Genomic DNA, 27,506 nt, shown 5'->3' with positions numbered 1-27,506 from the left:
ACCAAATAGGGGCTCCCTGTCAGCTCCTCGTCAAGGGCGGAGCCCGGTAACCCCCGCACCCAATGGAAGCGGCGGACCGGCCCCAGTGGGGCGGAACCAACCAGCCGAGGGCGTGTCACTCCCGGCTGAGCATGCGCGGTGAGGGGGAGGTGACGAGAGATGCGCGCTGAGCTTGGAGAAAGAAAGACGTCCCCTTCGAGCGCTGTGACACCTCCCCGCATCTTCTGGACCGTGCTTTATCCTGTCCCCGAGACAAGGTGCACCGCACCTTGTGCCATCGAACTACCTGTCCCTTCCTGCCATCAATCCCTGTGTAAGTCTGCCTTGTTCCGTTTGTCTGTGGTCTGTCTGGGCTAAGATAAGACGGTAATTAAGTGCCCATCTCTTCTGTGTCTTTACCTCACTGCCTTGTAATCTACCCCTTTTCTCCACCACTGTAATTATACCCTCCTCCGGAGGTCTTGAGAACTGTACCCCTTGCGTCGTTTCCTCTTTCCCAGTCGTCGTGTCCTTTCTACCATTGATTTGGCATAGCGCGATTTGGCCAACGTCTGGGTGAATCGGGTGAATTGGGGAAGAATCGGGGAAACTGTTAGGTCGCGGCAATACCACCGCTCGGTAAATAACATCTAAACCACGTCCGCAACAATTGGTGTCTGGGAGTGAGATACGGACCCGAAGCGCGCTTAACGCGCTCAAAATTACAAGTCACCGAAATTTGATTTTGTTTTACAAAAACCCGATTTGTGAAAGTCGCGCTATGGGAGATCAAGACGGCTGGGTTCCGGTAGAGGAGAGTGAGGCAGGGTCGATCCAGGACCAAATTGAGGGACATGAGAGCGAAGCAGTGAGGGCGGCAGGTTCGCAAAATGGCGTCCTCGCGCACGAGGTTACGAGCGCGCAAAATGGCGCCTCGCACATGGCTACGGCGACCGCGCCCGCGACCGTAGCAGCGCCGCTGGTGGATTTGAACCTTTTTTTTATACAAATGAAGGCCCTTATGGACAAGAATAGCGAAGAAATGGAAAGCAGAATGATGGGGGTAATGGGGAACCGGATGGATGCTCAGAGTGAGCAAATGAGGGCTGATAGTGAGCGATTGGGGGGCAGATTGGGGGGCAAAATGGGAGAAATGGGGGAACGGCTAGAAGCTAAATTAGAGGGGTTAGACAATGGGATAGAAGGGGTGAAACATGGGTTAACGGGGGTAGAAAACAGAATGGCCGCTCAAGAGAATCAAATGGAAGGGATGAAAAAGGGGTTAGAGGGGTTAGAAAACAGTATGGAAGGCAAATTGAGGGACATGAGGGACCAAGCGGAAAGGGAAGTTAAAAAAATGGGGCAGCAGATAGAGGGGGTCAGAATGGGGGTAGAAACTAAATTGGATGCTCACAGGGAGGAAATGGAGCAGATGAGGGTGGCATCTGGGCAGGAGATGCAAGTGATGGGAGAGGAGATCAGAAGAGGTGTGAGTGAGGAGGTCGGAGGAGTGCGCGAGGAGGTCGGAGGAGTGCGCGAGGAGGTGAGGCACTGTGAGGAGCGCATGGAGAAGGACGTGAGAAAGGGGACTGTAAAATTGCAAGGTGGTATAGAGGAGTTGATGCTGGGAGTAGAACAACTGACAGTGGGACAAAAGGAGTTTGGGGACCAGGTAAAGAAGAACACAGCGGTAATAGAGGGTTTAAAATCGACACAGAAGGAGATGAAAAAGGACGTAGGGGTAATTAAAAAAGAGTGTCAGACGGTACATGAGGACCTGACGAGGAAAATGAACAAGGTGGTAGAGGTGATGGAGGTTAAAGAGCGGGAGGTGCGGGAGCACATAGAAAAAAATAAGGTGGAGTTAGAGGAAGAACTTAAGGGGGCGCACGAGGAGATGAAGGAGGTGAAGCAGAAATTAGAAGAAGTGGAAGAAGGGGTGAGCGAAATTAAGAAGCGACGGAGAGGGGATAAGAAAGAGATAAAAGAGGAAGTAAAAGAATTGGTCCAAAGTCTGTGTTCGGATCGTGATGATGTGCTCATTAACCGGATGAGGGATTCGCAGGTGATGGAGGAGAAGCGAAGAGAAAGAGCACCCGGTGTAAGTGGTGACCAATATGGTCGTGCGTATGATGCGCCAGGTGATTTAATAAGCTTGGGGGTCGAGATGGACCCGGATGTTCGTGAGAGGCCAAGAGTGAGGTGTATGGCTGGTCCGGAGTGTATGGAACGAGGGTGCGAGCGAGAGGGTCCGGTGATGGGAGAGGTGCGAGGTGTGAGTGAGCAAGGTTGTGGTGGTATGGAATGGGTAGCGGGTTGCGGAAGCGTGACCCATGCATCGACACCAACAGGGGTAGTTTTTAGAGGGACAGGGGAGGCACGGGAGCCCCTTGGGGGTAATGTACTGTGGGGGCCCGGCCGGTTCGGCCCCGCGCTGACCCCGCAAGGGGCGACGCACGGGGTCCGGCAGGCGGGCAACGACTCACATACGAGGTGGTCCCACAAGGTCCCACTCGTGCCGTATGACGGTGGGTAAGGGTGGCATCCCTGCCACCCTTCCCATGATGGGGCAAATGCGCTATAGTATATGGGGTGGCTATGACAACCGAGCCAGGGAGGGCTTGGATAATGATAGGGACTAGAGGTGACTATAGGTGACCAGATTTAAGTAGGAGACTTGGTACCTGTAGTGGGGACGTAGTAGCTTAGTGTTTGATAATGACGTGGGAGCGCTGAGTGTAAGGGAAGACGGAGGAGCGCGAGTTTTAGAAGGGAGTAGACAGAGCAGATGATGCAGTGTGAATGGAAGTGCTGGTGAGCAGCTTCAAATGAGGCATCGGTGAGGCAATGCTCCGAGGTGTGTGTGAGTGTACAAGTGATGAATGAGAGAGCATTGCGGATGAGTGTCATGGTGAGTAGTGAGTGTTGTGGATCAGCGCGAATGCGCTTGGGGGAGAGAAGGGTGCAGCCGGCACCAAGTATGAGAGCACAGGTGTGCAAGTACAGGTGTGTGGAATATATGGAGCAGAGAATGAGTGGTGTGGAGAGGTGGAGTAAGTGGTACGGAGTGGTGTGCGTGGTGCGAAGGTGTGGATGGGGGAAGAGTGGACCCCCATCACGGATACCCGGGGCGGGTAGTGTAAGTGTTAGGTAGAGGGTATAGGTAAATTGTGGTTGGATATTGGCATCTGTGGTGCGGGTGGAAGAATGATGATTGGATGGGTGCATTAGTGTTGTGGAAATGGCTGGGCGTGTAGCCTGTTAGTGTGTGTAGTTGGTTTGGGCACTCCACCACTGTGAGGATGTCGGCCAGGTGAGGCCGCAGGTGGGCTCTGGGAGCCGGTAGTAGTTGTTGTGGATGGGGCCCGAGGATCCGGAGGACGGACCCGGGTAGCCCAGTGCCAGAGGGCACCGAGGGGTGACAGAGCCAGGAGGGGCCTTCCCCAGTTAGTTAGGTTAGGGTGAGGAGCTAGGTAAGCTCGGGTGGCAACTGCAGTGGTGGAGGTGTGCAGGTGGGTAGACCTGCTGGGAGAGCTACACGTCGCAGCCCAGAAATTGTGCAAGGGCACCGGGAGATGAATCGGGGGAGTGAGACCCCAAATTGAGAAGCACCACAGTTTGGTCAATGGGAATTGGTTTTTAGAACCCATAGTGTAAGTTGGCCAATGGATTGGCAGGGAAAGACCCCGGGTAATGTAAAGTTGTTAAAGCCATTTAGGAAATAGTTAGGATTGATGAACCTGTCGCACCATATGCAGCCACTTACCTGAGGTGATGCTGATGACTCCACACCTGTGTTTTCTTTGTTTTGTGTTGCAGGAAAGGAGAATTACTGTTTGGATTTGTGAGACGCATCACGACGTGGATGAGACATTGGGGTGATTCCATCTCTCCCTCTTTAGGAGGGACTGATGATGAATTGGTGATGGCAGATTTTGATGTTGAGTTGGAGATGGCAAATTTTGATGAGAGTTGGAAATGGCAAATTTGATTGGTTAGGAGGGAGAGAAGACGAATTTGGTTGATGGGAGGAACGGGGAAGACAGTAGGGACATTTGTTGATGTGTAAAGTAGATGTTTATGGGTAGTGTTGTGTTTTGTGGATACAGTAAGGGGTAAGGGAGGGGCAATGTAGGTTACCTGGTGGGGGGGGGGGGGGCGTACGGTAGGAACGTACCTGTCTCACCTGGTTCCCATGTGCCCCCAGTGTGCATTACCTTGTATTGCGTGCACTTTTGCGCCCCTACCACCTTACTCACTTGTCTTCTTTTGTCTCCCACCTCCGAGGATCTGGCTTTGGGGCAGAGAGAGAGCAGAGAGAGGTGCTGGCTCCGCAGTTGTGGGCCTGTACTTCCGCTGCTTGCTGCCTGGATCGATACGCCATATGGACCGCAATTTTTGTGGCCGCCCACAATGGACCGCAGTTCTTTTGCGGTCAAGGACCACCCGTGGATGGACCTGGGTCAACGTGGCACCTATGCCATACAGGTGAACCACTTTTAGTTGGCCCCCCTGACGGCCACAATTAAGAAATGGACGCGGTTGGCGCCTTTCTTTATTTCTAAAGAAGCCAGAAGGCCAAGTGCACTCCATGAAGGCAAGACCAGCGGCAGAACATCGGCCGGCTGCGACACCACCGGTGACCATGGACACTTAATTGTGCATTTTTATGAACACTTTATTGGTGCACCGGATGGTGCTGACTGTGTGTAATGGGATGGTGCTTGTGGTGCTTGGACGGGGTGCTCTGCACATTATTAAAGGCCGTAGGGCCACAGGGCACTCGTGAGTTGGTGTATCGATGCTGGCATGCGTGCTCTCCCTATGCATAACATCTGCATGTGTTCCTCAAAGAACAGGTCCTGGATCGTAGTGTAAATATCAGTGTAGTCTTGTATAAATGATGCTCCCTACAGGCTGTATGTTTAGTTTGAGGATGCTTTCCGCGATTCGGTTATCCTGTGGGTGTGTTTCTGTTAGGAGAAGGGTGCAACGTCGCAGGGGGACATATTTACTCATTTGTGAACATCTGTAAAACTGTCGCACTCAGGGTTGAGTTAATAGTAGAGGGAACTACATCTGAGTGCCACACTAAAGTAGGTAAAAATTTATCGGGTCGGGACGCCCCGAGGTAGAGAAGAGTGCAATGTTGCGGATATGGGATTTGCATCCATCCATATCCTCTTGTAAATATTCCCCTATTTCCTCAATACTTACCAACTATCCCCAATCCCCCATTCCCTAGTCCCATTTTCTGTAAACAACACTCTGTAGACCCGACCTCCCCCTATTTCCCCCATTAAATGTCGTGCCCAGGTTCACCGCATCTCATGTAAGACAACTATAGGACATCTTGCTAGTTATTCTTAGTCTATGTCAGTTAAGGACTCGTTTCCATTAATTCTGACCCTTCGTTGCACCAGAATGTGATTGTATGGCACCGTTAGGAAGTTTAGGACCTCCCAATACCTCCCCGCAGCTCTTCCTCACAGTTCAACAACAACAACAACAACAACAACGAGCGCAGGACGTGCGCGTCCTCACTCCGGCATGGTTGGTAGGGGGTGTTGGGAGGGCACCAGGCCTTCCCAACGAGCCGCCATCTAACATGTGCTCGACGGGGTTACCAAATAGGGGCTCCCTGTCAGCTCCTCGTCAAGGGCGGAGCCCGGTAACCCCCGCACCCAATGGAAGCGGCGGACCGGCCCCAGTGGGGCGGAACCAACCAGCCGAGGGCGTGTCACTCCCGGCTGAGCATGCGCGGTGAGGGGGAGGTGACGAGAGATGCGCGCTGAGCTTGGAGAAAGAAAGACGTCCCCTTCGAGCGCTGTGACACCTCCCCGCATCTTCTGGACCGTGCTTTATCCTGTCCCCGAGCCAAGGTGCACCTTGTGCCATCGAACTACCTGTCCCTTCCTGCCATCAATCCCTGTGTAAGTCTGCCTTGTTCCGTTTGTCTGTGGTCTGTCTGGGCTAAGATAAGAGGGTAATTAAGTGCCCATCTCTTCTGTGTCTTTACCTCACTGCCTTGTAATCTACCCCTTTTCTCCACCACTGTAATTATACCCTCCTCCGGAGGTCTTGAGAACTGTACCCCTTGCGTCGTTTCCTCTTTCCCAGTCGTCGTGTCCTTTCTACCATTGATTTGGCATAGCGCGATTTGGCCAACGTCTGGGTGAATCGGGTGAATTGGGGAAGAATCGGGGAAACTGTTAGGTCGCGGCAATACCACCGCTCGGTAAATAACATCTTTAACCGCGTCCGTAACAATATACACTACATACATACATACTGTTATGTCTGGGGGTAAAGCAATATCTAGAGCCAGGTAGATCTGAGTAAGTAACATGCTTCGAGATGTCGCGATAGGGAATCTACCTGTAATAAGTTCTTCACTAGCCGAAACCCGTGGAAGATCCACGGAAGGGAGGATGTGGTGTATCGATAGAGTGTACCATTATGGATGGCATAGAGGATTTGCTCGTCCGAGTAAGAGTTAGGAAGAAAGATGAGAATGAAGAGTGCGTATATGAACAACGTATTTATTGCAATCTACTTAAATGACAACGCTACGATATACTTTTGAAAAAATATAATAATAATAATACATTTATTTTATATAGAATGAATTGATTCGTAATAGGAATCGGCATAGCACCACTGTGGGATTGTCCACTCAGTGGACGGCTTGCTGTCGCCTTCGACTGTCCAATCAGCGGACGGCTTGCTTCGCCTTCGCCCAGCAGACGCCAATACGATGGCGTCGTAAGATGGCGTCGTATCGGCAGTTAATCGGATGCTTTTGGGCCCCAACGTCGGCTAATTCCGATTTTTCGAGTATGTTTGTACGTGATAAACAAAGAGCGCGGTTCGTAGATCGTAAATCCATTGGTGCCGTGGGCATCGGGTCACTGGGTGCGGCGAAAAGGGATAACAAAGTCGAGTCCTTACGCTATTATTATATAGATGTTTAGGCGTTTGTCGGGATAAGATGTACGATTGTGGATCTAGCAGGAGATTCGAGTGTTAAGTAGTATGGGATTAAAGATAACGCCCCGGTGAGTCCAACCTGGTCATCAAACCTTTGTCCATTATGGCACTGCAAACCACATAAACATTAGTTAGGACCTTTAGCACAACACTAAATGACACCCTTCCCCCCGACATGACTTAGGAAGAAATCAGGCTGGAACACTGCCACAATTGGCCGCCACCATTTACACCTCCGAAAGGCCTACCAACCTCGATAGCACGCGCAATGGAGCAGGAGTGGAGAGAGCGGCAGTGACACAGAGGGTGTGACCTGGACAAGCCGGCGAGTTGTGGGTGGCTCTGATTGGCAGAGCAGTGCGCCAGTGTGACGTCATCGGCCAGGGATATTATCGAGGGTCGGACGCCATTTTCGGCAGTTGAGTTGGACCAGAGAGTCGAGTCGAGTTGAGTGCAGTTCGGATGAGCCCTGAGTTGAGTGCAGTTGAGAGAGCAGTTGAGAGAGCAGTTGGTTCGAGAGAGAGAGACTGAGGTCTGAGAGTCTTCGAGAGAGCTCTCATTTTGCCCTTCCTTCGTGCTTGGACGTCATTCGTTTTTCTTCCTGCTTGACTCTTGGAGATTGGAGTCAAAGAGAGATTCCCAACCCTGGCAGTTTGCAGTTGACCAGTTCGGTTCGCAGTTCACGGCTTGAGTTGGCACTCCGGTGCGATCCCGAGTTTGGAGAGTCCTGCCCCTGGTCGAGGGGGGAGTTGCAGCTCGAGCAGCTTTAGTCCCGGCCGGCAGCCCGAGTGGAGTTTGCCTGCTTTGTGCAGCCCTGCGTTGGACCTATGGAGCGAGGGAGCTCGTGGTATGCCGTTGAACAGACGAGGCCTGGTGGCACTCGGAGGCGGACGGAGAGGGCCGCGGGGCCGTGTTACAATGAAGACGACTAGAGCCAGATAAGCCCAAGCTCCACGTTTACACTTTACATGACGAGACATTTTATTTCATATTCATATTCCCTCGTCTGTATCTGAAGTGTGTGTGGGAACGTCCCGATTAGGATATTTTATTACCGGCGCGTGCTTTTTCACTGTCTTTGCTTTTCATTTAATAAATCGTTATTATTTTCTGTATATACCTGAACGCAGGTTCCTGTTTGGTTTTAATAGCTAAGGCTGCGGGGCTCTCGTCATTCCCCTCCATCCTGCGCGCTTTGATTTGGAATCCGCTGTTGAGTTTTCGCCTCGGGAGTTTAAAGCCTCGTAATCGGCCTCCGCAACTCTGATGTTAATCGCAGTTGCGTGACAATACATGCAGTGCATTCAGAAAGTATTCAGACCCCTTCACTTTTTTCACATTTTGTTATGTTGCAGCCTTATGCTGAAATCGTTTAAATTCATTTTTCCCCTCATCAATCTACACTCAATACCCCATAATGACAAAGAGAAAACAGGATTTTAGAAAGTTTTGCAAATTTATTAAAAAGAAAAAACTGAAATATCACATTGACATAAGTATTCAGACCCTTTGCTATGACACTTGAAATTTAGATCAGGTGCCTCCCATTTCTCTTGATCATCTTTGAGATGTTTCTACACCTTGATTGGAGTCCACCTGTGGTAAATTCAATTGATTGGACATGATTTGGAAAGGCACACACCTGTCTATATAAGGTCTCACGGCTGACAATGCATATCAGAGCAAAACCCAAGCCATGAGGCCGAAGGAACTGCCTGCAGAGCTCAGAGACAGGATTGTGTCGAGGCACAGATCTGGGGAAGCCTACAAAAAAAAATTCTGCTGCATTGAAGGTTCCCAAGAGCACAGTGGCCTCTATAATTCTTAAATGGAAGAAGTTTGGAACAACCAGAACTCTTCCTAGAGCTGGCCGCCCGGCCAAACTGAGCAATCGGGGTAAAGGGACTTGGTAAGAGAGGTGATCAAGAACCCGATGGTCACTCTGGCTGAGCTCCAGAGATCCTGTGTGGAGATGGGAGAAACTTCCAGAAGGACAACCATCACTGCAACACTCCACTGATCTGGGCTTTATGGCAGAGTGGCCAGACGGAAGCCAAACAGTTCAATCTTGGTTTCATCAGACCACAGAATCTTCTTTCTCACAGTCTGAGAGTCCTTTAGGTGCTTTTTTTGCAAACTCCAAGCGGGCTTTCATGTGTCTTTCGCCGAGGAGAGGCTTCCGTCTGCGTCTCCTCTCGGAAGCGGGTCCAGCAGCTCCACTTTGTTGCACAGGCTCATTAATTTATTCCGCCTCTTGGCAGCTGACGTATCTCCAGCACTGGTCTTATGCTTAGGAGCCATGTTTGATCAATGAGCAGAGCAAGAAGCAAAACACAGATCAAGGCAGTGAGACGAGAAGAATGACAGAGACCCAGGGCACGCTGGACACAAGTATTTCATGTGGGAATTGGGGGGCAGCTGTGGGAGGGGGCGAGTAATCTACACATTGTTTGTGTGGGATCTTGGCGGGTGACAACGTCTTACGCAGCAGCGTCTTTATAGCGTGAATGGTGGGACATGCCATGCAGCTAGGTTTATAGTGGGCCCTAAAAAAAAATGTGTACACCCGCAAAAAAACATGAAAATATGAAGCACAGGGCCGTGCGAATGTAGAAGCAGGTCATGCGCGCGAATCATGGAAGATATGTTTTTTGCGTACGTTCAGCTGCTTTATGCGTGGCTGTTGGAAGGTATGTTTTCGAACTGTGTTATGCTTGTGGAAGATGTAGAAGCAGGTCACATTTTATCGACCATGAATAAGCAGCGTGGTTCATATTTATCGATCGGAAGCAAACTTGATAACCCAGAAATCCATTAATACCAGCATCCATTCGACAAATAACATCTAATTTCACTTCTGTGCAACACTGAGCCAACCTGCAGAACTCTTCCAGCGATTTTGCAATCTTCCGATTTGGTATTTTAGCAATGTATTCTGGTGTCTTTATCAGTCTTGTAAGTTCTGAAAACACTCTAGAATAAAAAGTATGGCTTTTAAAATGACGAATATCAAGGTGGTATTAATAACGTGACGACATATTTGCGAAACCACAAGGGTTGAAGTAATCTCCGGGGGTATTACTACTCACAAACCTCACAGTATTATTAATAAATACTCACAAACCTACCCTCAATTATATTACTCTCAATTATGCCGGTTTCTAAAGATATATGTCAACATATTGTGTTGCATTGTGTTTCTGGCCAAGCAGAAGCTGAAATATCAACTACCCTGGTGATTCTTAATTACCTTCAATGAATAAATCGACTGCGACTTCTTAATTACCTCTGCCACCAAACGTGGACGGAGGCTATGTTTTCACTCCTGTCTGTGAGCAGGATATCGCAAAAGGTCAACGGACTCCGATGAAACTTGGTGGACAGGTTGGGTGTGTGACAAAGACAAATTGATTAGATTTTGGTGTAGATCTGCATACAATAATTTTAAAATTGATTCTTCATAATTTAAGAGATGTGGCCAAAAACAATATACAGTATCAGTATGGTACTATATCTCAAAAAATTGCGGATGGGTTATGATAAAACTTGGTGTTACGAGTTGGTTAGGTCACAAGAACAAGCCGGTTAGATTTTGGTCGAGGTCCGGATGCAGATCTCGCCTATCAGTGGGATACAAAATGTAAACTGTTCAGCCTAGCGGAGGTATGCACTCTTAGTGTCGTTCTAGTTATTTCCGCCACCGAAGGTGGAAGGAGGTTCGTTTTTTTTTCACCTCTGTCTCTCTGTCGATCGGATTCGGACGATCCTTGGTGAACAGGTTTGGTGTGTCATAAGGAAGAATTGACTCGATTTTGGTGAAGATCGATTTTGGTGATAAGGAAGAATTGACTCAATTCCGGATCTGAGAAATTGTCTTAATTTTCAAGTGATTCTTTACTCGAGAAATGGGACTAAAATCGCCCAATTTTAAAGAAAAGAAAACTTCTACGAAGTATTCAGTTAGTCTGTCTTCTGAGTTCAGAGAAAAAAAAAAACAAGAGGGAGAATTACTTTGCAATACTCGCTCCTACCTATAAGTTTCAGTTCAATATGTTAAAGGCTTAAGGGGATAGAAAAACTCATACATTTTGCACCAGTGAGTAAACACATCCCTCTAATTTGGGCGGTGTATAATGCCGCGTACGTTGCTGATAATAATAAAAAATAACCTGATGCACGAGTACATACATGAAGCAAAAACATGTACAGGGAGGTGTGACGATTTTCAGAAAACTCGTAGTTATTTTTAGTCGAATTTCAATTTTTATTTTTTTTAAAGACTACATATATAATGCCATGTAATACACTGTAACAAAGACATTTTAAAAATGTAATTCATGTTTGAAAAATGACATCATCTAAATGGCGGCCGTTCTTGTCCAAGCATTCTTGCAGACGCGCGGAAAAGTTGTCCATAGACCTTTCAACCATGGCAAGTGGAATAGCTCGAATTTCTCTGGTGATGGCATCTGAAAGGGTCTCAAGAGTGCGTGGTTTTTCAATGTAAACCTTAGCTTTCAGGTAACCCCATAAAAAATAGTCACAGGGTGAAAGATCGGGCAATCGAGGGGGCCACTCCACATCCCCACGGATTGAAATGAGGTGCCCTGGAAAATGTTCTCTTAATAAGGCCATTGATTCTGAGGTATGGCAAGTAGCCCCATCTTGCTGAAACCAAACTGTAGGGAGGTCAATGCGACGTCGTCTCAATTCAGGCAGTAAGAACTCGCGCAACATCGTAACATAACGTTGTGAGTTGACTGTCACAGTGCGTCCGCCTTCCTTGAAAAAATAAGGCCCAATTAGGCCGAATCGGACTATTCCGGCCCACACAGTGACTCGCTCGCAGTGCAGGGATCTTTGATGGAGTTCTCGCGGATTTGTTGCTGACCAATATCGGGAATTTTGCTTGTTTACACTTCCCGACAAGTGAAAATGCGCCTCATCACTCATGATGAGAACAGTGTCATCCCTCAGCAGTTCAAGCATTCTTTCTGCGAACGTAAACCGCCGTACGAAATCATTCTGCTGCAGTTCTTGAACCACCATGATTTTGTACGCGTGATAATGAAGGTCCAAGTGCAAAATTCGACAAACTGATCTGTCTGACATCCGTAGAGCGTGAGCGTGCCGTACCGCTGACCGACGAGGGCTGGCCTCCACAGCTTGTCGAACCCTTTCGATGTTTTCCGGGGTCCTAACGGTTCGATCACCTCCCCGAGCTGCTCCCGGCCTCACAGATCCAGTCGTCCTGAAGTTTTTTTACCCACTTCAATATTGTGTTTCGAGACGGAATGGTGCCACGTCGACCAACATTGAAGTGAGTACGAAATCTGCACTGTGTAAGCACCACCGAACTACCCGTTTGAATAAACGTCTCAACAACAAAGACGCGATGTTCAATCGTCCACAGCTCCATGGCTACTGAAATGGCGCCTAACAACGAGTAACCAACAGCCATCACGCATGCGTTAGACCCCCCACTTGCATTGTTATACCCAATTCAAACATGTCTTTAATTCAAACATGAATTACATTTTTTAAATGTCTTTGTTACAGTGTATTAAATGGCATTATATATGTAGTCTTTAAAAAAAAACAAAAATTGAAATTCGACTAAAAATAACTGTGTACGAGTTTTCTGAAAATCGTCACACCTCCCAGCCGGACCCTGTATATGGCTTGTATGAGAGAGAAAATAACCAATTCAGATTTTATCTGAAATGCATCTACTCAAATTAGCAAGGAAAAAAAAACTTTTAATTTTGGGGGTGATTTCTGTCAAGCATTTAATTCAAAGGTCAAGAAAAAGAAAACAAAGCCAAACTTTTTTTGATGCAAAAGCTTTGTTGTGGTTGTAGCCAAAAACAAGAAGATAAAGGTAGGAGTAGGGATCCAGTCTTATGTGGTAGGGCACTGTGCAAACTCAGAATTCCTGAAGCAGAATGTCATCAACTGGAGATGAAGGATGTGACCAAAGGATCAAACACATCATGTGACTTCCACATGTCTGCTAGTCACACCAGTTTAGTTGGAGATTTAAAGTGCACAAATCACATGTAACTGCCCAAACCTTCGAGAACAAATGAGACCAATCCCTTTCATACACACATTCTAACAAACAATCGATCAAGGGCAAATCCCATTGTTGGAATCTTATCTCCACAAAGGAATCTTAGTTTAATCAAATATGACACTGATAGGAGTAAAGAAAGAAATAAATAAACAGGGGCTGAACTACTCTTCTCCTTCAGAGAAGGGATTCCACCACAGGCCCAAGTTGCACAAAATCTTGCCTGAGGCCCAGACTCGAATGTGGCCAGATTTTCTAAAATGCAAAAACAAACGCAACTTTGTCGGGTATAAATCTAGCTATATCTACACGCACGCCTTTGTCCTATTCCTCTATGTTTAATCACCCTAAAATACGCTAAGCAAAACGTTTAAAAATTTTTTTTTTTTTAAAGTTACAGTAACATAGCCTGGCACCCACACAACATGCTACACCATTGCACCGACACAAAAATAAGATCCCGGAGACCTTTCAAGCACACAGCCAACTAGCTTTGTCAAAGATTACGCTAGTGGAAGAGGGGGAAACGAGCAATACAATTTCACAATACAATTTCACAAACCGTCATTGCGATGTTTACCTTTGGACATAAAAACGTTGATCTCAAGCTGGATATGCAGTTGAGGGCAAACTTTGATCCATCCAATGCGTTATGTTGGTTCTCGGGCTTGAGGAATGGAATGAGACAGACAAATCTACTCTTTACAGGTACCTACAAGGCACATTACATTTTCCATAATCATATATCAGCGCCAACACGTGCTTGCCAAGTAGATTGGAGAAATAGGCTGTTCTATGAAACTCAACTTGTGAAGCTCTCCAATTGATCACGTAAATACTTGCATGGATTGTTCCATTCTTACAAATGTTTGTGGGGTTGGCTGGGGGAAGCTTGGCCCAAGTCTTTCATGAACGGGCTAGCTAAGCCTGACAATTGACTAAGGCTCGGGTAGTAATATGTAATTTGTTCAAGGTGCCGGCGATAGTTCGCCTACTCTTCGTGAAGGACACCGTGCCTGGGATAACATATTTCCATATTAGTACAACATGTGTATTCAAAGGAAACAGCAATTGAATAAAGGGCTCAAGATATTGCACAGCACACTGAAAATGCAATATCCCGGTGTGTACCCCGGCCTAGAATAGGTACACCGTATCCCTGCACATCGTAAGAGGCGACTAAGGGTTGGCGCCAGGAAGGGCATCCGGCCATAAAAAATTGCCTCAAACAGGGAACAATGATTGTCATGGGGCCCGCAAGGCTAACCCCTGCTCTAGCGGGTGAAAATGGCCTTAAAACGATCATTCATTCATTCATTTCACTGAAAATGCAATAACTAGCAAATAGCCACTCCCAGAGGGAGCAAATTATGGTGTCATTTAATCAACTCACACAATGCCACGTCTTCGCACAAATACGTGGCATATTTTTGTGTGATGGAGATTATGTCTATTGGTAGGAGGAGGGGTATCAATGGGTTCACCAAAATCACTTTATTGGGAAAATATAGTTTTAAGAGAAATGTTACCAGTACAGGCAGCATGTACAATCCACATAATCGCACTTCCTCCAATCACTCATGGCACTTTTAACGGACGGAGAATACAACTCGGCTCAGCTCAATGAATGGAGAGCATCTCGCATGTGACTGCCTTGCTTTGTTTTATGTATGGGTAAGTGTGCATACACGTCGCATCGCTGATGGGTTCAAAAGACAGCAAGTTGCACTTCACAAACACATTGCATATGTATCCATGAGTGTGAATGAGGATGTAAAATGATTTGAAATGTACCAAAAAGGATAGTTTACAACACGTAATTGTTGTTGTTGTTGTTGTTGTTGCTGTCGTGGCCGCTGTGGATTGTTGGCTGTGTGCTCATGCTTTATTCTAAAGACTTCTGCTGCCGTCAAATAATAAAAATTGCACCATTGGGTCCGGCTTCTTCTTCTTCTTCTTCTTAGTCTTCTTCTATCCCAAAAAGACAGGCTTTTAAAAATATGCATTTTTATGATTAAATGGACGATTTTTCCTTTCCAGTAAACCAATTATTAGTTAACCAACAGTCCCATTTGTATTATCCTTCAACATGAAGAACCCTTTAGAATACACCGTGAAGGACACACGGCCAGATGAATGCTCATTTTAGTAATAGATACATGTATTAGGAAGGTGGAAATTGTTTTATAGTGCTCTTTAGCTTGACCCCAATAACTGTCCTGAATATTTTTTTTTTCTTGGAACTGACGGTTAGGGAGCTTGTTGGAGGAAATACATTGTCGGAGAACCCACAGGCTTTTAATTAAACTCTTGCGCACAAAAGATTTGACCTATCCAGTGTATAAACGGTGATGGTCTAATGTAAGAACGTGGATTCTTGTGTGTCCCGAGGTAGACTTAAGTGGTCCTGGCACCTTGAAAAAGGGTGCCAAAATCTGTCTTAATTAGAGTTTAGTGGACAAGGATATAGTTCTCGCCACATGATAGGTATCGACGTCCTGTTCAAAAATATGTAGCATAAGAACGTAGTACTGCTAGTCCAGTCAATCTACGCCATTTTGGGGTCGAACCCACCACAAATTGCAATAGTAATGAAACATGCATTTTTCAATGTCAAATTTAGTGGAGAATGACATACTAAAAGTCAAGGAGAATCGGAGCATTGGAACATTTCCAATTTTTGCAATCTTTAAGAGAAGGTTTTAAGCGAAAATCTGCATAAATTTTTCAGACCAAAAACTGTTTCCGTGCTAAATCCTTATGAGATCCTGCAATTTTATGTCCCTGAGGCCTGCAATGTAATGGCTTTATGTGAACAAGTTCATATCGTACTATATATACAAAAAAAATCGTTAAATAATATTGAAAAAAATATTGAAAAAAAATATATATATTGAAAAAAAAAAAAGTGTTTTATTTAATAATAATTGAATGAACTGCGATTCAAGCACCAACCTAAGAGCTTATTCTTCTTCTGGATCACTTTCTGGTTCTGACAAGGTCACATTAGAACAGTGAAGTCCTTTGCATTCACTGCATGCGTAAGAGCATTCCAGGCTGTACTTGCGACAGCTGCATCGTAGGGTGCTGCAGTCTGTTTTGCAGCCACAGTGGATGGCATCTAGAAGGTAATCTGGAGCAGGCTTCATCTCGGTCATCACGGGAACCATTCTCTCGTCACGGATAGCCCATCCCCAACCATTGGCATCCATGGCAACTCCTTGCCACTGCTGAACCTGAACATACACCCGTAGGCAATGTTGCTTTGCAGATGCTGATGTAGGGGGCAGGGTACGAGGCTCAACTCTGACAGTGCTTGTTGAAACCTTCTGGTGGAAGCGTTGAAGCCTCAGCATGTCCAGTGTTTCCCCGGGCTGGGCATTATACAAGCAAACCAGGGCATTCTCTCCAGCTGTCATGACATCCTCTTTTGACGCTCCAGGAGTGTTGAAGTTTGCCAAAAGCTCGGAGAAATACGCACTGGAGTTCAGCTTCTTCAAGGCTGTTGATTTGCCAATCGAGTAAATTCTTGATGTGGTATCACAACCCAGGAGTCCATGTGCAACAAGAAGCTTGTCACAAACATTGCGTCCAAGTGTCTTTTGCACTTGCTCGATATTCCAACATCTTGCTTGCCTCCTTGACGTCAGCTTAGGCTCAGGTCGGAAGAACAGGTTGTGAGATGTGGGCCCTGCACGACTGCAAAGGAGAACAAGAAGATCGGTGTCGTCGCCAACTATCACGGTGTCCTTGGTGTTTGCACATGCAATGGCTGTCTCCACTATGAGAACATCTGCATCTGCCTGGCATGATGAACAGCGTTGTGCCGCCGTTGAAGGTCATCACTCAGTAGATTGATGAAACGTTGTTTATTTGTTGATGAAACATGATGTCACGAACAGAGTCCAGAACCGGGGCTGAAAGGATATCTTCAGTGCAACCCTCACCCTTCAACAATGAATCATACAGGTTTCGTAGCTCACACAGGTCAACTGGGCCAGCTCCCACACTTTGCGACCCTGACTCGGTATCACGCGGATCCATGGCTGCCTGTCCTGCCTCGGTATCATGCGGATCCATGGCTGCCTGTGCCTCATCTATGCTTTGCATTATCGCGTCTTCACTTGGTTCGTCATCTCCTGTAGTGCCCTGAGGGCCATCATCCTGAGCCTGCGAACAAGCAGGAACTAGCGTACCAAGTACCCTTTCTGCGAGGAGAGTGTTCAGTGCTGCATCAACCAAGAGATGACCACGGATAGCTCGGTCATATGCCTTGCCAGAGAGCATGTGCGTTACAGTGTTCTCAGCATACACCAGTTCCAGAACAGAGCGCAGTCCAGATCCTGACATGATATTTCCAATACTCCCCAAGAAGCTCATCAACGTGTGGAAGCCTCCCAAGCGCAGTACAACCTTACGCAAGTCACTGCCCTCCGGTTGGCTTTCGATGATGGTAAGCGCCTTCCACCAAAGTGGTTGGTCAAATGTGATGATGACCTTTGCGTTGTACTGTTTGGCGTGCTCACATAGAAATGTCAATGTTGAATAGATGCAAGTTGGATCACTGCTGTTCATGTCGATCATGGGAAGCAGAAAGATTGCAGACTGACCTGGATGTACACCAGTGTGCACGGCTTGCATCATGCCAGACCATGCTGGTCGTGGTGAGCGCAATGTGAGGGACAGCTTCCAGAGGAGGTCAAGGTTGGTAGATCTGTCCTTTTCCATCTCATCTTGCAGAACCTCATACCTCAGAGTATCTAGACCATCGCAAGGTGATGTCAGATGCCGGATGTTTATCCGACCCACAGCTTCAACATCCTTCAGTGTCACAGATAAACGTGGCACTCTTGTTGATGTCCGGCGGGGGCCAGGAGTGACAGACGCAATCATTCCCATCCCGTGGAATGTGTTGAGGCCATCTATTGTACGGATGTTGTGATCGACATTGTCCGCCATATATTGGATGACCTACTCTGGCCGGTAGTTTGGTATGTCTGTCCCTAGTGTAACTGCTGCACTCCGTTCATACCTTTGTATCTCATGATAAGAACTGCAATATCCGTGAGCATGGAGCGTGTCGATCAAGAACTTTGATGCAAAATGATGGTGCATCTGTACACCCAGTCCTATCTGTAGGGGTGCCAGCAGCACTCGGGGCCGAATTGCCTGCATGATTGCTTGGCGTACAGAACCGACTTTCCTATCAGCATCTCGGCCGACAAAGAGTGTTTGAAGAAGGAGTTTTAATGATTCCGGTAGGAACGACATGGCTTCTTCTGGTGCGGAAAATTCAGTTGAGCATGGATACATATCTATCGACTGTTCTACTAATTTCACATCACTTTTGATCAGTTTTGCTGCCGTCTCAATCAGTCTCATCTTCTCAGCTTCAGAGGTTGTCTCCTTTTCCCTTTGATGGAATTCGTGAATGATCGCAGAGGCCCTGTGGCGAAAGGTCACAACATTCTCTTTGCCATTTATTTCAGCGATGGCGATATCCTGACCAAACTGCTTTTGGATACATTCCTTCATGTAGGTGAATCCATATGGTGTGCAATCAGTTCCAGCAAGAAGTTCCCCCATTTTCTCTATGAGATCCTGTATCGTTGTCTGTTCCTCGTCATGGGCTTTGAGGTACTCTGCAACTTGTAGGAATGCATCGTTTCGTGTGTCATCAACCGGTCTACCATACTTAGGTCGCTTGCTTGGCACTGTAAGGAACTGGCGTGGAATCTGCTTCCCAGTTCTGAAGTTTACGCTACATACATTGTGATAGACTGCGTCAGCGGCATGCAAGTCCTGGGCGAATTCTACTCGAGCCTTTACTGTCTCTGCCAAGGCATCATTGCGTTTAACACAGCTCTCTGTAACCTTGCTCTGGAAGTCCGTTGTTCGGACTGGTATAAGTTTATGTGTTTTTTCTCTAGCCTGGTACTTGTCTGGTGTTCCACAGAACAAACAGTGTTGGCTGTAGTCAAAAGCAAAAGCATTATATTAGCTTTCAAAATTCATTGATATGTATATTTTCGAAAAAATTCAATTTTATTGGGATAAAGCTACCTTAAATGTCAATTATCTCAATATATATACCTTTACATGTCAAATGTATTGTAAAACCAGGGCATAAGGCCTGTCTTACACTCTTAAACACTTACATTTCTGACATCTTTTGAGAATGTGAACGAAATAACAAATTAAGTGCATTATTTTGTGCCATTTTTACCTTCGCAAAAGCGGAAGGTTATGTTTTGATCGCTGTGTATTTATTTGTATGTCTGTGTGTGTGTATGTTAATCGCATAACTCAAAAAGTATTCAACCGAATTGCATGAAATTTGGTGGGATGATTGGTTATTATACGGGACACATTTGATTAGATTTTGGGAAACAGATTTGCTCAAATTCTGACTATTTTTAACTCGATCGTATTTCACTCAAAGTTATGAGTGACTGAAGAAGAAGATGTCCATCCAGGACGTCATCACTATAACGCGATCTCCCGCGATCATTTCAACCTCAAAAAAAATTATAATTGCAGATTTGACAATAGATGAGGCATATTAACAAACGAATGAAACAGATTTGCTCAAATTCTGACTATTTTTAACTCGATCGTATTTCACTCAAAGTTATGCGCGACTGAAGAAGAAGATGTCCATCCAGGACGTCATCACTATAACGCAATCTCCCGCGATCATTTCAACCTCAAAAAAAATTATAATTGCAGATTTGTCAAGAGATGAGGCATATTAACAAACGAATGAAACAGATTTGCTCAAATTCTGACTATTTTTAACTCGATCGTATTTCACTCAAAGTTATGAGCGACTGAAGAAGAGGATGTCCATCCAAGACGTCATCACTATAACGCGATCTCCCGCAATCATTTCAACCTCAAATGAAATTCAAATTGCAGATTTGTCAATCGGGGAGGCATATTAACAGACGAATGAAACAGATTTGCTCAAATTCTGATTTTTAAAAATCGATCGCATTTCACATAAAGTTTGAGGTACTAAAGAAGAAGAAGATTCGTTTAGCTTCTCAGATAAAATAAATAATTCTGTCTGCAATTTCAGGTTAATTACCTTCGCAAAAGCGGAAGGTTATGTTTTGATCGCTGTGTATTTATTACCTTCGCAAAAGCGGAAGGTTATGTTTTGATCGCTGTGTATTTATTACCTTCGCAAAAGCGGAAGGTTATGTTTTGATCGCTGTGTATTTATTTGTATGTCTGTGTGTGTGTATGTTAATCGCATAACTCAAAAAGTATTCAACCGAATTGCATGAAATTTGGTGGGATGATTGGTTATTATACGGGACACATTTGATTAGATTTTGGGAAACAGATTTGCTCAAATTCTGACTATTTTTAACTCGATCGTATTTCACTCAAAGTTATGAGCGACTGAAGAAGAAGATGTCCATCCAGGACGTCATCACTATAACGCGATCTCCCGCGATCATTTCAACCTCAAAAAAAATTATAATTGCAGATTTGACAATAGATGAGGCATATTAACAAACGAATGAAACAGATTTGCTCAAATTCTGACTATTTTTAACTCGATCGTATTTCACTCAAAGTTATGCGCGACTGAAGAAGAAGATGTCCATCCAGGACGTCATCACTATAACGCAATCTCCCGCGATCATTTCAACCTCAAAAAAAATTATAATTGCAGATTTGTCAAGAGATGAGGCATATTAACAAACGAATGAAACAGATTTGCTCAAATTCTGACTATTTTTAACTCGATCGTATTTCACTCAAAGTTATGAGCGACTGAAGAAGAGGATGTCCATCCAAGACGTCATCACTATAACGCGATCTCCCGCAATCATTTCAACCTCAAATGAAATTCAAATTGCAGATTTGTCAATCGGGGAGGCATATTAACAGACGAATGAAACAGATTTGCTCAAATTCTGATTTTTAAAAATCGATCGCATTTCACATAAAGTTTGAGGTACTAAAGAAGAAGAAGATTCGTTTAGCTTCTCAGATAAAATAAATAATTCTGTCTGCAATTTCAGGTTAACTACCTTCGCAAAAGCGGAAGGTTATGTTTTGATCGCTGTGTATTTATTACCTTCGCAAAAGCGGAAGGTTATGTTTTGATCGCTGTGTATTTATTACCTTCGCAAAAGCGGAAGGTTATGTTTTGATCGCTGTGTATTTATTTGTATGTCTGTGTGTGTGTATGTTAATCGCATAACTCAAAAAGTATTCAACCGAATTGCATGAAATTTGGTGGGATGATTGGTTATTATACGGGACACATTTGATTAGATTTTGGGAAACAGATTTGCTCAAATTCTGACTATTTTTAACTCGATCGTATTTCACTCAAAGTTATGAGCGACTGAAGAAGAAGATGTCCATCCAGGACGTCATCACTATAACGCGATCTCCCGCGATCATTTCAACCTCAAAAAAAATTATAATTGCAGATTTGACAATAGATGAGGCATATTAACAAACGAATGAAACAGATTTGCTCAAATTCTGACTATTTTTAACTCGATCGTATTTCACTCAAAGTTATGCGCGACTGAAGAAGAAGATGTCCATCCAGGACGTCATCACTATAACGCAATCTCCCGCGATCATTTCAACCTCAAAAAAAATTATAATTGCAGATTTGTCAAGAGATGAGGCATATTAACAAACGAATGAAACAGATTTGCTCAAATTCTGACTATTTTTAACTCGATCGTATTTCACTCAAAGTTATGAGCGACTGAAGAAGAGGATGTCCATCCAAGACGTCATCACTATAACGCGATCTCCCGCAATCATTTCAACCTCAAATGAAATTCAAATTGCAGATTTGTCAATCGGGGAGGCATATTAACAGACGAATGAAACAGATTTGCTCAAATTCTGATTTTTAAAAATCGATCGCATTTCACATAAAGTTTCACATCGCATACACTCCCATGCCAAGTACAGAACAGTAGCTGCGGCGAAGGTATGCGCTCTACCGAGTGCCCGGATTCTAGTTATTAGCTTATTTTCGTGCATAACTGTCAAAAAGTGGTTCCTCGAAATGAATGTGTTCCAATGCCTCGTTATTCCTTGACTTTTACTATGTTATTACATGGGTCAAAAGAAGCAAAAATGCCAAGTTTCATTACTATTGCAATTTGTGGTGGGTATATTCGTAAAATGACCGGCCTATGCAGACAGAAAGGGTTCAAGAACGGCCTTTATTAGCATTAACCCTTTGAGTACGTGATTTTTTTTGATAAAAATACCCCCGGTATGGGATTAATTTGGCATTTTGGTACGGGAATGCAATCACTTACTGACGATCTATTTATAGGTATAGTCGATGACGTGTAGTAACGTCATCCGTACACAAAACTTTTTCGCAGGTTGCGGCACTGGACGTCATCCGTACGCAAAGGGTTAATTAGTGTTCGAATTAGACCTTGGAGCCCAAGCATGAAATCAATGGCAATATATCCTCCGATCTCATATCAGTCAGCATCGACCATGGAAGAACGATTTCACTTCGACCGAACCTGATCAAGAAGCCTTTCTTGGTAACTAGATAACAGCCGTTTCCCAAACGTACAAAGCAGCCAATTGTTTTTTTTAATAAGAGTAGTGTTTTAAGAACATGCTCATGCAGACCGAAGGGGTTCAAGACCTTCGACTCCTTACATATATCCCAATCTTGTATCAGTCGGGATTCATCACGTACGAATCATTCTATTAGGACCTAAGGTATTGAGAAATGCTGAGTTGACGATTTAGGGATCTGTAGAGATATTATTCAGATCGAGAGGAATGCAACACTGAACTTGGAGCGTAGCTTCGGTGTACCATCGGACTTGTAGTCTGTGGTGGTTCATGGAACAGCACATAGAATAGGCTGGCATGAACATTATCAATATCACATAAACATGCATCATAAACATGCATCCGGCATGTGCCAGCGATTTATTTGTTATATTATGTTTCTGCAAAATGTTAATCAAAATGTGTATCCAAACGTTGGCAATATACTCAGGGACTACTCGTCGGCCTCATTATCCTCATCTGACTAACTAGAATTTTCTGAGTCGATCGTATCATTGTCTTCAGTGGGACCAGGAACGTAACCCCCGCAATATTTCAGGGTTTACTGTATTCCAATACAGCTGTGGAATAATAAACTGACCACAAGCGGAAGCTGGATATCAAAAAAATGGAAACTCCTCACTATCCACAAAATATTCGACAAAAATCAACACATCCCAAGAATGTACCAGCCGAGACAAGGAGGAGGCAGCAGCCTGATGGGACTCAAACAAGTCACAGAATGACAACTGTTAGGATTGGCCAAGTACATGAAAAGTGCAAACAGACTACTGAATTCAATTTGTAAGCGAATACGAAGACAACAAACCAGACAAGGGATCCCTACCCCACCTAGCAAAAAAAAAAAAAAAAATCCCAAAGACAGGTGTGAGTGAAAGATGTCACACAAGAAACCAAAACAAGAACAAATGCAGCCCCAACAATTGCAAAAACGACGAAAGAAAAATCTAAAACAAATATCAACAGATGTACTCTGACAACTGGGTAAACGATGAAAGAGCAGGAAGGTCCAAAAAGAAAAAAAAGTTGGACTGATTGGGACTAGACAAAGACGGCTCTTTTAAATGGCTAAGAAGAGGTCAGCTCAACTGGGATGGAGAGCAAATCATAATAAATACCCAAGACCAAGGATACTAAACTAAGGACTTCAAGAAAATGGTGTGACTGAGTCAATCGGACAATTGTAGGTTCTGCAAGGTAGAAACAGAAAGTACGAGCCACCTCTGATCAGGATGTAAAACACTCATGTCAGAGCAGCTGTACACCCAAAGTCACAACAAAGTATGTCGAGTAATCCACTGGCACATCGACAAAAGTCTCACTTTCACAATTCCAGAAAACTCATGGAAACGTGAACCAAAAGCAATCACTGAAAACAAAGAAATGATGCTCACGTATGACCTAATCATCCCATCAAGCATGAACAGAAAACAAAGCATTGCGACCGGATATAGTACTGAGATGCAAAAAAGAAAAGAAGGCGTTGTTAAAATTATTAGAATTAAAAAATAATTGAGGTGTCAGTCCCTATAACTATTTTAGCCCAAACAACATGGAAATCAAGAAAATGAACAAAACATAAAAATATCTCAAAAATGAAGTGAAAAGATCCTGGAAGCTGGAAGAGCGCCAAAATTGTACCAGTGATTATTGGAGCAACGAGAATGATAAAAAAGAACCTTACCATCCATGGGATTTTAATCTTAAAACTATCCCTGGAAATATTACGACAAACACAAACTGCAATAGGAAGTTTCGCGATGCTCGGTGATGATTCCCAAAGGAGCCCTCAGAACAAAACGTTGAGAATAAGAAAACTTCACAAACTGGTCCATGAATTATGATCCCTTACTGAAACAGGTGGATACTTCAAGACCTAGAAAAACACAACACAACACAACACAACACAACACACACCTTGGCATTAGAAAGCGCATTGACGTGTTTATGACACAGGAGGATCTAACTAAAATAAATAAATCACACAAAACACATCACACGAAACAGAACCACCGAAGAGGGGAGGGGGTGGGGAGGAAGGAGGAGTGGCAAGGGGGGATGGAAACGGGGGGATGGAAGCGGGAGGGATGGAAGGTGGAGGGATGGAAGGTGGGGGAAGGAAGGTGGGGGGTGGAAGGTGGGGGGTGGAAGGTGGGGGGTGGAAGGTGGGGGATGGAAGGTGGGGTGGGGGATGGAAGGTGGGGGGGGGGGGGGGTGGAAGCGGAGGGGATGGCAGGGGGGAGGAGGAAGGGGTCACAACATCCATTCTAGTATTCGACCATAGTGGGGAAAAGCAACCACAGCATCTCCATTACTCATTAGCAGGGAATCAAATAATATATCATATTACGGTATTTATAAACATGTACCGCACCAAGGAGAAGATTCCCCACAAGAGACCAAGTCACTGAAAAAGTAATTCCAATTCAATAAGCAGAGTAGGATTAACTAAGACTTTAAACTGCAACACCAAGTCCGTTAAAGATCCTTTAGTTCCGTTCAGCTTACCCTGGTCACGTCCTCAACCCCAGAGCCCGAAGCGCTAGGCCTCGTTCGCGCTCAGCACTTAATATCCCCTCAGGGTGCCGAGCTTCACCCAAGCCCGTGACATCCAAGCCCTGACGTCTCCCGATGTTTCCTCGAGCCGCAATCTGAGATTTTTCGTTCGCGGCACGAAGCTCAGACCGGCAAAACCGACCTACTCCCGTCGCTCGGCCTTCCCCGGTGCGAAATGGCGGCAACACGTCACACCGTCTGAGGAGGGCACTCTTTTCAAATAGATGATTCTCTTAACATTTCGTCTATGAATTAACGCGTTAAATATCATGAGACGTCGTTTGATCAACACATTCAGGACGGATTGTTGTAAATTGCGTAAACGACGACGACGATGTTGTTGTTGTTCTTGTTGTGGATGTGTTGTTGTTGTTATTGTTGTTGGTTTTGGCGTTTTTGTCATGTCAAAATCGGACTTGTGCTTGAACATGTGTATCAGGGGTGTGTGCCGTAAGCAAGCAGCGTGCTATCGCTTTCCAAGCTAGTCGTTCCGTATAGCAAGCCACTCGGTAAGCGGAGCAAGCGATTAACAGAAGTGCTTTGTTAAGTAAGGAAAGCGACCGTTGTAGTCGGATTTAAAACGATACAACAACCAATGAAATGATCAGCTCATCCCATCCCACCCATTCCCTCCCCCCTCCCATCTCTTACCCTCCTCCTGTATCGTCCCCTCCCGCCTCCAATCTCTTACCCTCCTCCTATATCTTCCCCTATATTACCCTCCTCCCACCCCATCTGTTCTCCTCCTCCCATATCTTCCCCTCCCTTCTCCTCCTCCCACCCCGTCCCTTCTCCTCCTCCTCCCACCCCATGTCTTCCCCTCCTCCCATCTCTTCCCCTGCCTCCCCACCTCCCACCCTATCTCTTCCCCTCCCACCCTATATCTTCCCCTCCCACCATATCTCTTCCCCTCCCACCCTATCTCTTCCCCTTCCACCTATCTCTTCCCCTCCCACCCATCTCTTACCCTCCCACCACATCATGTTCCCTCCCTCCTCCCATCTCTTCCTCTCCTTCCCCCCACCCCATTTCTTCCACTCTCTATTCCCATCGCTTCCCCTCTCTACTCCCACCCCTTCCCTTTTCTCCTCCCATCTCTTCCCAGCCCACCTCTTCTCCACCCTCCTACCATCTCTTCACCTCCTACCCCATTTCCTCCCCTCCCACCCAATCTCTTCCCCTCCCACCCCATTTATTTCCCTCCTTCCTCCCATCTATTCCCCTCCTTCCTCCCATCTCTTCACCTTCCTCCTCCCATCTCTTCACCTTCCTCCTCCCATCTCTTCACCTTCCTCCTCCCATCTCTTCACCTTCCTCCTCCCATCTCTTCACCTTCCTCCTCCCATCTCTTCACCTTCCTCCTCCCATCTCTTCTCCTCCCTCATCCCACCCCTTCCCTTCCCTCGCAACCCACCTCTTCCCCTCCTATGAGTACGAAATGAACTAGAACGGCACTAGTAGAGAGCATACCTCCACCTGGTTGGCCCTATCTCGCAATGGTGAAGAATCACTTTTTAAAAATCTACGAGCTGGATCCGGATTCGGATCTTCACCAAAATCGAATCGATTCCTCCTTGTCAGACACCCAACCGGTCCACCAAGTTTTGTCGGTTGAATTGAGGTTGAAATGAAAATTGAGGATTTTAGAAATTTGAAATGGTTGTTGACCTTTGGCCTATGTTGACCTTTTGGCCTATGTTGACCGTGTGACCTATGTTTATCTCAAAAATAGTTGGTGGTTGAATTGAGTTACTGATATGAAAATCCGATTCAAATTTCACGTCAATCGGATGAAAATTGAGGATTTTTGAAATTTGGAAAAAAGGGGTTGACCTTTGGACTATGTTGACCTTGTGACCGATGTTGTTCTCAAAAATAGTTGGTGATTGAATTCGTTTCGCTGATATGAAAATCCTAATCCTATTCAAATTTCAAGTCAATCGGAAGAAACTTGATAATTTTAGAAATTTGAAAAGGTTGTTGACCTTTTGGCCTATGTTGATCTCAAAAATAGTTCGTGGTTGAATTCAGTTAGCTGATATGAAAATCCTATTCAAATTTCAAGTTAATCAGATGAAAATGGAGGATTTTAGAGATTTTAAAAGGTTGTTGACCTTTTGGCCTATGTTGACCTTTTGGCCGATGTTGATCTCCAAAATAGTTGGAGGTTGAATTCAGTTCGATAATATGAAAATCCTATTCAAATTTCAAGTCAATCGGATCAAAATTGAGAATTTTAGAAACTTGAAAAAAAGTGGTTGACCTTTTGACCTCAAAAAATATATGATTTTGTCGGACCACGAACTGCACCATT

The 27,506-nt window shown here is 45.2% G+C and overlaps 1 protein-coding gene across 4 annotated transcripts in view; it reads right to left on the bottom strand.

Annotated features, from left to right (window-relative positions):
• Window positions 1–25,548, bottom strand: part of LOC137427048 (RNA-binding protein 4B) — a 39,879-nt gene extending 14,331 nt beyond the window's left edge. The window contains exons 1-3 of one of the 4 annotated variants that reach the window (XM_068116177.2): window positions 25,145–25,391; window positions 24,489–24,512; window positions 13,623–13,709 (exon numbers count right to left, since the gene is read on the bottom strand). In XM_068116177.2, the coding sequence (XP_067972278.1) occupies window positions 13,623–13,632 (10 nt within the window). In that variant the 5' untranslated portion in view covers window positions 13,633–13,709; window positions 24,489–24,512; window positions 25,145–25,391. Of the gene's footprint in view, window positions 1–13,622; window positions 13,710–24,488; window positions 24,513–25,144 lie in introns of all 4 variants that reach the window. The other 3 variants (XM_068116176.2, XM_068116179.2, XM_068116178.2) reach the window with 3 other exon arrangements.
• Between the last annotated feature and the right edge of the window lie 1,958 nt (window positions 25,549–27,506).

This window comes from Myxine glutinosa, chromosome 5, assembly GCF_964187855.1.
Source record: "Myxine glutinosa chromosome 5, kmMyxGlut1.1, whole genome shotgun sequence".
NCBI lineage: Eukaryota > Metazoa > Chordata > Myxini > Myxiniformes > Myxinidae > Myxine > Myxine glutinosa.
Note: the sequence above shows the minus strand (reverse complement) of the source record. Positions and strands in the feature narration are given on the sequence as shown.